At 45.8% G+C, this 12,218-nt stretch overlaps 1 protein-coding gene across 1 annotated transcript in view; it reads right to left on the bottom strand.

Moving 5' to 3' along the window:
• TMC2 (transmembrane channel like 2) overlaps positions 1 to 12,218 on the bottom strand; it is an 82,040-nt gene that overhangs the window by 47,155 nt on the left and 22,667 nt on the right. The window contains 2 exon segments of the mRNA XM_060124773.1: positions 614 to 704; positions 11,214 to 11,366. Coding sequence (XP_059980756.1) covers positions 614 to 704; positions 11,214 to 11,366 — 244 coding nt within the window.

Raw genomic sequence — 12,218 nt, 5'->3', positions numbered from 1 at the left:
AGCCATTAGAATTAATCAATAGCTGAAATGATGAATTCAAATAAAAGCTCCAAAAAAGGTCCTATACAAGAATTAAGTGGATGAAAATGATAGTTTTTCAGATCAGTAGGTAAAGGAAGAATACTTCCATAAGTTCCACATTAAATATCCAATTAGAGATCATTACCCTAGCCTGAATCAGAAGCTCAGGTTACGGCATAACTCAATAAACCAGAGCTGCCCCCAATGCCCCGTCGACACTACTGTTGTCCTTCTGTATGACCCTGATTACACCATGGCCCTCTGGGTCTCCACCAAATCAAAGTCTTGATTTGGGGGTTTGGAAAATAAGATCCCAGTGGATTCAACATCATTAATTCTGTGAGTTTAGTTCTTCACTGGAGAGGAAACAAGTCTCAAGTATACTGAAGCCCTCACAGATAAGTAGAGAGAAATGGACAGGATACGGTTGGTTTCCATTCTTGGATAAATTGGAATGGTTGACTGGACCTCACGTTCAGGATTCTGGGGGAGGTGGACACAAATGGTGAAGCTAGGCAGGCACTGTGATTGGTCACCCAGATTCAGGAGTTGAGCAAGTCCCCCCACAGGTTTGCGCCTCTGCACCACACACCTTAGCCATCAGCATCCTATAGGCGTAGAGTCGCTTGCCTTTCCCCTTTCCCAAGGCTCCTTCATACTTCTCCACAAATTCTTGGGCCTCCCTGGTTAGCGGGGGGGGGGGGGGGGGAAAGGCAGAAATTCAATTAACGCCCAAGCAAAAGAAATCTGAACTATGAGGGTGTATATGTGGCTGAAAGCCTTAAGTGTTTTATATCCCTAGTTAAAATGTAAGTTCCACGAAGGCAGGGCATTTTGTCTGTTTTGTCCACTGAAGTTTCCCAAATGCCAAGAATAGTGATTGGAACATGGTAGGTACCAGTAGGCAGAATTTTGGCTCTCATGACTTTTGCCCCTTGGTGAATGGCACAAAGGATTCTGCAGATGTAATTAAGATTACTGACTTGAAACCAGGGAGATTACCTTGGATGTCTGGAAGGGCCCAATATAATCATGTGAGCCCTTAGAAAAAGAAGAGGAAGGCAGAAGAGTCAGAGAGAGATGCAGCAAAAGGGGAAATCAGAGAAATTAGAAGCAAGAGAATTCTCCACCCTCTGTTGCTGGGGCCCCTCTGGAGGATGCCACACTGGAAAGCAAGAGAAGAAAATGAATTTCTATCAAAATCAGGGAACCTGGAAGAGGACCTCAAGTCCCAGGTGGGAGGGAACCACAGCCCCGCTGATACCTTGATTTTAACCTGGTGAAACCCTGAGCAGAGAATCCAGCCACACCATGTTGGACTTCTGACCAACAGAATTGTGACCTAATAAATGAGTATTGTCTTAAACTATTAAGCTTGTAGTAATTTGTTAGAGCAGCAATAAAAAAACCAGTACAGCATTCAGTAGGTATTTGTGGAGTGAATGAACGCTGGATGGGTGAGTGAACATCCAAGGAAGACGGCACGGGAAACACATGGATGGGTTTGTCTGTTAAATATTCTGGGTGGTGTGCTGGAGCTGGTGAGGGCTGGCTTCTGAGAACCAATTGTTAAATATTCTGGAACTTGGCCAACAAATTATTAAACTGTTGGTAGCTTGAAATCGGCCATGGTGGGAGTATTTAGACTATGGGATTCAGCAAGTGCTCCAAATCAGGGTTCCCCCATCCATCCCCCCACAGAAACAGTTTATCAGGAAACACTGGATAAACCCACACAAGTAGATAAGAATGAAGTCTATCTCAGGGTGGGTGGAAGAAGACATTGGGTCCTGTGTGTCTGACTGCTGTTGTTACAGCGCCCCCTGCTGGCAACACAACCTAAACCACCTCCAAAGTGCAAACGCAGGTAGTAGACACCTGTTAAAGTTACATTCTAACCCGGGGTTAACTCCAAGGTTGGTTTTATTAGGATGTCTCAATGATGTCCTAATGTTAATGAGGCCAACTGTCTAGCTTCTGAGTCCAGGGTCAAAAGCTGGATTGTATGGGATTAAGACTCCTTTATGGGGTCAGCCCCTGTTTTCTCCCTAGGCAGCGCTCATTCTGGCAGTGAGTTATCTGTGACTACCAATGACTCCAAGACACCAAAGAATGTTTTCATGAAATTCATATTTTTGTCCTCTTCCTATATCTTATGAGTGGGTAGAGACTCCTAAGCATTTGAGGTTTGTGAATTTAAATGTGATAACTAGTAAGATTTGAAGACTTCTGATAAAAATTCTCAAAAGTAAAGGCCAACTCATGCCTGAGCCATTGAGCCTGGCACCAAATGCTTCTCTTCTCAATGTCCAGACTGTGTCCAGATGCCCAGAGGGCCCTCAGGAGAACAGAGGGCCCTGCCCAGTGCTGGGTGCAAATTCTGAGGACCATTCACTGCAAAGAGAACAACTGGTCTAACAGTTTTGATGGACACAGCAAGCTTTTTTGGATCCACTGAAAGTATATAATCACAACTAACATTTTTACAGCAAACCCCTTTAAACATGTCATACGTGATCAGTGTTCTTCTTACTAGAGATAGTAGTTGGTTTATGGAAATACTGGCTCTTGCACTGCACTTCCCAACTGTTGCAAATCTTACTTCTTCCCCTCCCCTCCAACAGTTTTGCACATCTTACTTTTTTTTTGTTTTGGCTGTGCCACATGGCTTGCAGGACCTTAGTTCCCCAACCAGGGATTGAACCCGCACCCTCGGCAGTGAAAGTGTGGAGGCCTAACCACTGGACCGCCAGGGAATTAATTCCCTGAAAATCTTACTTCTTCTTTTTTATTCCCCTAACAGTTCTGCAAATCTTACTTCTGTAGGGTGCTTCTGTCCCCTCCTTTCAAATGGGGAACTTTCTGCAAGCTCATCTCTCCTTTTCCTCAAACCAGATGGTGTGTGGTAAATGAAGTAAAAAGGCAAAAGAAGAGAGATCCTTTGCTTTGTGGAAACTTCTAGGGGCCTGGATCTCAAGGTCACTTTTGGCAGGTGATTAGCAACCCCTCAGGTCCCTCCAACACTCAGGAGAGGAGGAAGCCATCGAGGCAAGGCTCTCCTGGGCAGCCATCCACAGCAGAAGACAGCACTTCAGCAGTCCCTCACATTGCCCTAGAAAGACCCTCCTTGTCGATAAAAGGGCCCAAATAACAGTTTGGAAGACACAGTCAGGGTGGCCAGCAATTACTGCTGGGAGAGAAGGGGTGTATTGTGTGGCTTTAGTGCCAGAGAGAGCCAGGCAGGATTCTATGCCTCTCAGGGTGGCAGTTCTCATCTAGAAATGGGGACAATGTTATGAGACTTAAACGTGTGGATGCATGTCATGTAAGCACAGCAATTTCATTTATCAGGCAGTCACCCCTCTCCTTCTGGGGAAACAGCAGCTCCTGGAGTGGGCAGCTGATAGGATTCTTTCCTAGCCCAGGTGGCTGCTGTGAGAAGACTTCTGTTCCCCAGGGGTCTGGACAAGGGGCACAGCAATGCCGCCTTCCACAATGAGAATACTCTGAAGTTGATCCAAAGCATCTCACAGAGACTACATATTTCCAAAAACTACCCCCTGGTGAAGGAGTTCAGATTCAAAATCACACTTAATTTTGAGATGCAGAGGTATAAATAGACACAGGGCAGCCTGCATTTGATGGCATCCTTACAGAGCTTTGCCGTCCCATGCAGAACGTTGGGAGAATGTATCAGCCAGCCTGAAATCCAGAAGACAACCAGACAAAGGTAGGGAATACAGGTGGCCAAAGGGAGGTGGTTAGAGGTTAGAGGTGGTCAAGAGGTTGAAGGTGATCTGGGCTATGTTGGTTTGGTGTCTCCCTTTGTCCCTAAGCAGTTTTTATTTTTCAGTTATGGAGACAAAGATCAAACAGAGGCTGAGCTCACTCTAAGTGTAAATTCAGATGAGTCAGGTGATGGCATCTGTTCTAGAGGTGTCACTGAATCAATTTAAGGGCAGTTGAGTTTAACCAAGCATGCCTGGCTTCCCATATGTGGTGGTTTTAAACTATGTCAGCAAATTATTTGCCATTCCTCCCTTTAAAATGTAGAACTGGGGAGTTCCCTGGCTGTTCAGTGGTTAGGACTCTGCGTGTTCACTGCTGAGGGCCTGGGTTCAATACCTGGTGGGGAACTAAGATCCCACAAGCCAAGTGGTGCAGCCAAAAAAAAAAAGGAATTGATTCTCCTCCACTTGAATGCAGGGCAGACTTAGCGATGTGCTTCCAATGAATAGAAGGTGGTAGAAGTGACAGTTTATGACTTCTGAGACTAGGACATAAAAGGTATTGTGACTTCCCCCTTGAAATCCCCCTCTTCTGTGGGAAGCCGGCTGCCATGTTATGAGGACAGTGAAGCAGCCTGTGGAGAGGCCTGTATGGAGAGAAACTGAGGCCCTTACTAACAAACAGAACCAACTTGCCATCCATTTGTGTGAGTAACCTTGGAAGTGGATTCACCAGCCCCAGTCATCTGAAGCCCAAAGCCCTGACCAATACCTTGACTCAACCTTATGAGAGACTCCAAGTCATAACTGACCAGCTAAGCTGCTCCTGAATTTCTGACCAACAGGAGATAATAAATGTTTATTATTGTTTTAAACTACTAAGTTTTGGGGTAATTTATTACATAGCACTGGAAAATTAATACTCTGTAGAATCCAAACCACTGATCTCTTTGGTGCATATACATTTAGGATTGTCCTGTTTGCTTGGTGGATTGACCCTTTTATCATTATGTAGTGTCCCTCTATGTCCTTGGTAATTTTCTTTATTCTGAAATTGACTTTGTCTGGTATTTACATAGTTTCTCCTGCTACCTTTTGATTAACGTTTGCATGGTATATTTTCTTCCACACTTTACTCTCAACATATGATATATTTAAACTGAGTTTCTTATAGACTGCATGTAGTTGGGTCATCTTTTATTTTTTTAAATTAATTATTTAAATAAATTTATTTTATTTTTGGCTGTGTTGGGTCTTCGTTGCTGTGCATGGGCTTTCTCTAGTTGTGGCGAGTGGGAGCTACTCTTTGTTGCAGTGCGTGGGCTTCTCATTGCAGCAGCTTCTCTTGTTGCAGAGCACAGGCTCTAGGTACACGGGCTTTGGTAGTTGTGGCATGTGGGCTCAGTAGTTATGGCTCGCAGGCTCTAGAGCGCAGGCTCAGTAGTTGTGGCACATGGGCTTAGTTGCTCCACGGCATGTGGGATCTTCCCAGACCAGGGCTCGAACCTGTGTACCCTGCATTGGCAGGAGGATTCTTAACACTGCGCCACCAGGGAAGCCCTGGGTCATCTTTTAAATCCAGTCTGCCAATCTCTGTCTTTTAACTGATGTATTTAGACCACTAACCTGTAATGTAATTATTTATATGTTACAGTTTAAATACATCGTTTTATTTCTTGTTTTCTGTTTATCGTTTTTCATTTCTGCTTTCCTTTTTCCCTGTCTTCCTGAATATTTTTTAGGATTCCATTTTGTTTTACCTACAGTGTTTTTGAGTATATCGATTTGTATAGCCTTTTCAATAGTTGCTCTAGGTATTACTATATGTCTATCTCTATCTGCCATCCGTCTATCTGTTATCTATCTATCTATCTACCTAGCTAGCTAGCTAGCTATCTCTATGTATTATCAAAATCCACTGGTGCATTTTACTATTTAGAATGAAGTATAGAATCTTATTTCTCTTTATGTCCCTTTATCCTCCCCTTTATAATTGTCTTAACTATTTCATCTGCATTATTGAGAACCACATTAGGTAGTGTTTTAATTTTTTTTTTTTTTTTTTTTTTGCGGTACGCGGGCCTCTCACTGTTGTGGCCTCTCCCGTTGCAGAGCACAGGCTCCGGACACGCAGGCTCAGTGGCCATGGCTCACGGGCCCAGCCGCTCCGCGGCATGTGGGATCTTCCCGGACCGGGGCACGAACCCGTGTCCCCTGCATCGGCAGGCGGACTCTCAACCACTACGCCACCAGGGGAGCCCTAGGTGGTGTTTTAGTCTTTGCTTCAACTGTCAAACATAATTTTAAAAATCAAGAGGAGAAGGAAAATCCATGGTATTTTCCAAGATTTTTGCTCTCACCATGTTCTTCCTTCCTGATGTTCCAAGATTCCTTCTTTTACCATTTCCTTTATGTTTAGAGAACTTCCTTTAGTTATACTTTATGGTAGGTCTGCTGGTGACATATTCTTTTAGTTTTCCTTCATCTCAGAATGTCTTGATTTCTCCTTTATTCGTTTTTTTTTTTTTTTTTTTTTTTTTTGTGGTACGCGGGCCTCTCACTGTTGTGGCCTCTCCCGTTGCGGAGCACAGGCTCCGGACACACAGGCTCAGCGGCCATGGCTCACGGGCCCAGCTGCTCTGCGGCATGTGGGATCTTCCCGGACTGGGGCACGAACCTGTGTCCCCTGCATCGGCAGGTGGACTCTCAACCACTGCGCCACCAGGGAAGCCCCGACAATTCTTTTCATTTAGCACTTGAAGAATCTTTATGTCACCTCCTCTGTCCTCCATAGTTTCTGATGAGACATTTGCTGTCATTCTAATTGTTTGTCCTTTATAGTAATGCATTGTTTCTCTCTGACTCTTATAAGTATTCAGAAGTTTGACCATGATGTGTATTGGCATGGATTACTCTGGATTTATCTTGTTGGGGTTTTGTTTAGCTTCTTGAATCTGTAAGTTTTGCCAAATTTGAGAAATTTTCAGTCATTATATCTTTGAAGACTTTTTCAGTCCCACCCTCTTTCTCTTCTTTTGAGACTCTATTTTCTTCTTTCATCATCTAGAGATTTGGAGGAGACACTAATGTTAGATCATTTATAATAATCCTACATGCCCCTGAGGCTCTGTTCACTTTTTTCCCCAGACCATTTTCTCTCTATAGTTCAGGTTGATTTGTCTTGTTCTACCTTCACTTTCACTGATTCTCTAATCAGTTCTCTCCATTCTGCTGTTGAGCCCATTCACTGAGTTTTAAAAAACTTTAGTTACTATATTTTCTACTTCTAAAATTTCCACTTGTTCTTCTTTATATCCTCTATTCATTTTCTGAGACTTTCTATTTCTTCATTTGTTTCATGTGTTCATAATTGCTCACTGAAACATTTTTATGATGGTTTCTTTAAAATCTTTGTCAGATAATTCTAACATATATGTCCTCTTGATGTTAGCATCTGTTGATTACCTTTTATCATTCAAGTTTGAGATCTTCCTCGTTCTTGGTATGATGACTGAGTTTTCAACTGAAGCCTGGAATTTGAGATATTATGTTATGAGACTCTGGATCTTATTTAAATCTTGTGTTTTAGCAGGCCTCCTCTGACACTGCTCCAGTAGGTGAAGGGGGATGCTGCCTGTTTACTTCTAGGTGGAAGTCCAGATTATTCACTTGTCCTCCTTTTATACCTGGGGCTGGGCTGGAGCTCCTCGTTACTGCTGAGCAGGGATGGGAGTTCAGGCTCCCACAAGCCTTCCACTCATATCCTCCTGGCTTGAAGAGATGCCTTGTTACTTCCAGGTGGTGGTGAAATTTCAGACTCCACATGTAGTCTCCACTGACACCCCAGGGAGAGGGAGGGCTCATTACACTGCCCAGTGGGGATGAGAGTCCCTGCTCCTCACTTGGCCTTCTCTGACATTTGATGGGGGTGTTAGGGGCACCATGTTACAGCCTGGCAAGGGAGGAAATGTAGGCTTCTCCACTTGGCTTTTGCTGCCAGGGCTGGGGCTACAGCTGCTCATTTGTTTATGGTGTTTGGCTGGAGTAGGGTTGTTATTGTTTACAAGTCTTCTGTCTTGCCAGGCTGTCCCTTTTCTGGTCCTTTGGCTGGAGACAGCAGACTTTTCTTGAGGTGCTTTTGTGTGTGACTGTCAGTGTTTGGGGGCAGCCAGCTTCTCCAATATCCAGTCTGGATATACAGGCAAAAAGGAAAATTGGAACTCAATGCTCTGTCATTCATTTGACCCTGAGGTCCTTAGCCAGTCTGCCTTTCTTCTCTCCACCTTTCTGAGTCTCTTATGTTTGCTTTACTCATAATATCCAGGGTTTCAGTTGTACTTAGTGGGAAGACTATGGAGAAGTATATCTACTCCATCTTCCTAGAAGTGGAATTCTTCAGATCTCACTTTGGGTAATTTTCTAACACATTAGGTTTCTGACAAAGCTGAGTGACATACGTGATTAATTCTATGATTAAAGCAAACATCCCTGACTCATGAGCACTAGAAACTCTTTTGCCAACATCACAGCCTGCCTCGTGTCATTATTAACGATGTGCGTTAATAATGTCTTCTCTGATTCATCTTTGTTCCCCATCCTCATCTCTCAGGGTTCAGCACAGTGTCTGGAACAAGATGTTCAAGCTTTAATAGCAATAATTATTATCTATTAATTGCATATTATATGCTGGGTACTTAAATATTTTTTATTTGTCAGAACAACTCTGCAGGTAGATATTATTATTCCTACTTTACAAAAGACAGCTGTGAGGCTCAGAGAGGTTAAGGGAAGGAATCCAGCCTGAGGGGATTGAATAGCCAGTCAAACCACACAGATATGGTAGAGGTGTGAAGGCAGGCTTGCCCCAATTCACTGCTATTGCTCTTTATGCCTTGCCATCCTTCTTTGATTGTCTACAACAACTATGCCAGCTGCCTGAGTGGGCCAGAGACTGGGGTCCCCACACCATTGCTTCTAAAAAAAGATGTAGTCTGGCCATGTTATCTGCAGATCTGCAACTGAAGACTTTACTGCCAGAAGAGGAAATCATACAGGAGGCAAAGGGGTGTATTCTAGAATGTCTAGTAATCCTAGAGAAGCAGTTACAATTTAAGAGTGCAAGTTCTGGAGGCAGAATTCCTGAGTTCAAATTCTTGCCAGACCACTAAACTCACTGTTTAGCCTTGGACAAATTACTAGATTGCTCTGTGTCTCAGTTTGCTCATCAGTAAAATGGGGGCAATAATAATGGTACTTACATCAAAGGGTGATTATGAAGATTAAATGAATTGTTACACACCCAGCGCTCAGAACAGTGCCTGGCACATAGGGAGCACCCAGCAAATGTTGGCAATATATATACAAAAAAGAATATTAAAAGATGAATAAGAAACAGCTCTGCAAACAACAGCATCCAGTCAAGTGAGGGCCTTAGGGGTCAGAGAGGCCATAACTAACTCAGCCTGAATGCAAGGAGGGGCAATGGGGACTTCCCTACAGAGGGGACACCTGGCCTGAGTCTCAGAGTGTAGGAACTAGCCAGGTGGGAGGGCAGAGGCACCAGTGGAGCTGAGACCCAGAGGCTGGAGAGCCTGAGCCTGGGATAAGGAGTCTTGCAAGAGGGAGAAGGAGGGGAGACCTGCTCCAGTGGGAGAGACAAGTCTTTTCAGCTTCTAGGGCCTTAGCCACTTCCCACCCCCACCAAGAGCAGGAACTCTGCCCCCAGGCCTGGAGGGATGCAGACTTCTCCTCAGGGCAGCTGAATGGCCCTCAGGGATTTTCATGGTCCCTGAGACTTCCAGCCAGCTGGAGATCTCATTTCCACAAGCATCAACGTTGCTCTTTTTCCACTGTTAATAAAAGATGTGTTCCGGTGACACCTGAGTTGGAGTGAGGTTCTGTTAGACTGACAGATGGAAGGAGGAAGAACTCGGCTCTGGAGGAGCAGGGAGGAGAGACTCAGAAAAAGGGAGGTGGGAAGGCAGACAGCCTGCTGCATGAAGCTGTAGCTACTGCCCAAACTGTCGCCACCATTCACCTGTGATGACTTAAATTTAAATAAATTGAAATAAAACAGAAATTCAGTTTCTCAATTGCACTGACTACTTTTCAAGCGCTCACTAGTTTCATGTGACTGAAGGCTACTCTATTAGTGCAGATTTAGAACATTTCCATCATCCCAGAAAGTTCTGTTGGTCAGCACTGGCCTGGAGGCACCGCAGGGAGGCATTTCTTCCTGCAGCTGAGTTGTAGACAACGTAATAATTTGCAAAACAGTGGAGTAAGCTCTGTTTACCAGGCTCCTTCCTGGTCAGGGTTTGCACAGCCAGCATCTTTGCTGTGCCTCCGAGACACAGTGAGGCTGAACGTCAAAATATGTCTGCCAGGGCTTCCCTGGTGGTGCAGTGGTTGAGAGTCCGCCTGCCGATGCAGGGGACACGGGTTTGTGCCCCAGTCCGGGAAGATCCCACGTGCCGCGGAGCGGCTGGGCCCGTGAGCCATGGTCGCTGAGCCTGCGCGTCCGGAGCCTGTGCTCCGCACCGGGAGAGGCCACAACAGTGAGACGCCCGTGTACCGCAAAAAAAAAAAAAAAAAAAAAAAAAAAATGTCTGCCAACCTGTTCTATGTGATAAGGGGCGAGGCATTTGACTTAAGCAATGAGGAAAATCAGGTGTGAGAGGAACCAGGGAAAATGGCTTCTTATACAGAGGGAAGGAGGGAGTCATTCCAGTCTTGTGGCAGAAAGACCGAGGTGGGACTTGGGGGAAGATGGTAACACTGAATGGGATTTTTTCAGGAAAAACGTCCTGCCCTTCTCTCAAAACTTCAGCAGAGAGCCAAGAGCCATAAAATGCATGGTGGGCTGGCTCGTCATATGGAAACCAGGGAAATAGCCGAGTTGCAAATAGGAGTCAGGGGCGTGGGCACCAGGCCACACAATATTCATGGAACCTCACTGCAAACTTGGTCCTGTGTTAGGCATTTGGACACAAGTGTAGCTAAGACAGCCCCTCCGCCTGCTCTCCACACTGTAAGGGAGAGTGTGTGACACGGGGAGAGATTCTAGTGCTTAGGGAACACAAAAGAGGTCTGAACTTGTTGAGATGGGGGTCATGGAAAGTCCCCCCCACCCCCAAGGAAGGCGTGTCTTTTTGGTTGTGAGGGAGGCGCGGAAGCCACCAGATGGGGCGCGGGACAGAGAGGTGACCTGACAGTGGAGGGGGGTGCGTAGCCGGAGGGCCACGATCCTCCTTGGCTTCCGCCAGGCCCCGCTCGGTGCTGGCCAACAGCAGGGCCCGATGGCCAGTTGCGTGCTGGGGATGACGTGACCAAAGCAGGGTGGGAGGGTGAACCCCCCTTCTTCTTGAGCCCCCTTGGAGTGGAGAGGAGGAAGGGACTCCTGCGCCCATCAGAGGAGCTGAGCCTTCTGGACGGGGAGGGCCCTGGTCGACCACCACTGCTCACCTGAGCCCCGCCAGCTTCCTCGCCATGGGCCAGGGCTTGGTCCGCATGGTGGCGATGAGCTTCTTCTTGTCTTCCACCTGCTCCAGAATCCGGGCCAGTTCCTCCTCAGACAGAGACTCCCCACCGGAGGTGCTGGAGGCCAAGGAGGATGACCTGGAGCAGAGGCGGGGTGGAGTAGAGGGGAGTGAGGAGGAGGCCGGGATCCTCAGGGGCGCTGTGGGATGTGAGGGGCCCACCCAAGATGCCCCCAGCTCCCGCCCACACAGGCCTGCCCCGCTCAGAGCCCTCCGCGACTCCCCCCACCTGGCAGAGGAGGCCACTTCTCCTCCTGGAGCCCAGGGCCCCTCGCGGGCTGCCTCCTCAAGCTCCATGCCCCTGAGTCCCCCCCACGCTGCACACCCTCGCTCGTGCAGGGCTGCCCAATGGGAATATAATGTGAACCATGTATCATAACGTTAAGTTTTCTAGTAGCTATATTAATATGATAAACGGACATGGACATATTAATTTTAATAATACATTTCATTTAACCCAGTATATGAAAAATTTATAATTACAGTAATGTAATTGGTGTAAAAATTATTAATGAGACATTTTACATTCTTTTTGTACTGTCTTCAAAACCCAGGGTTCATCTTGTACTCACCATGGATGTCAATTCAGGCACAAAATTTTCATTGAACATATTTAATCTGTACTTGGATTTCATAAAATTTAGTTGAAAAAGTAGATTTACATATCCAAATTTTTAGACATACTTAAAAGTTTCCTTGTAAATGAATAAAGTAACATAATATCATTTTCCTTTGATGTTCACATCTGCACTGACAAAATTAGTTTGTCTTTTTTTTTTTTTTTCCAGAAGAAATGCTTTGGCTTCAAAGTTAAATCAACTTCAAAACTACATCTGGGGCTTCCCTGGTGGCGCAGTGGTTGAGAGTCCGCCTGCCGATGCAGGGGACACGGGTTCGTGCCTTGGTCCAGGAAGATCCCACATGCCGCGGA

The sequence above is a fragment of the Lagenorhynchus albirostris genome, chromosome 15, assembly GCF_949774975.1.
Source record: "Lagenorhynchus albirostris chromosome 15, mLagAlb1.1, whole genome shotgun sequence".
In the NCBI taxonomy this organism is placed as follows: Eukaryota; Metazoa; Chordata; class Mammalia; order Artiodactyla; family Delphinidae; genus Lagenorhynchus; species Lagenorhynchus albirostris.
Note: the sequence above shows the minus strand (reverse complement) of the source record. Positions and strands in the feature narration are given on the sequence as shown.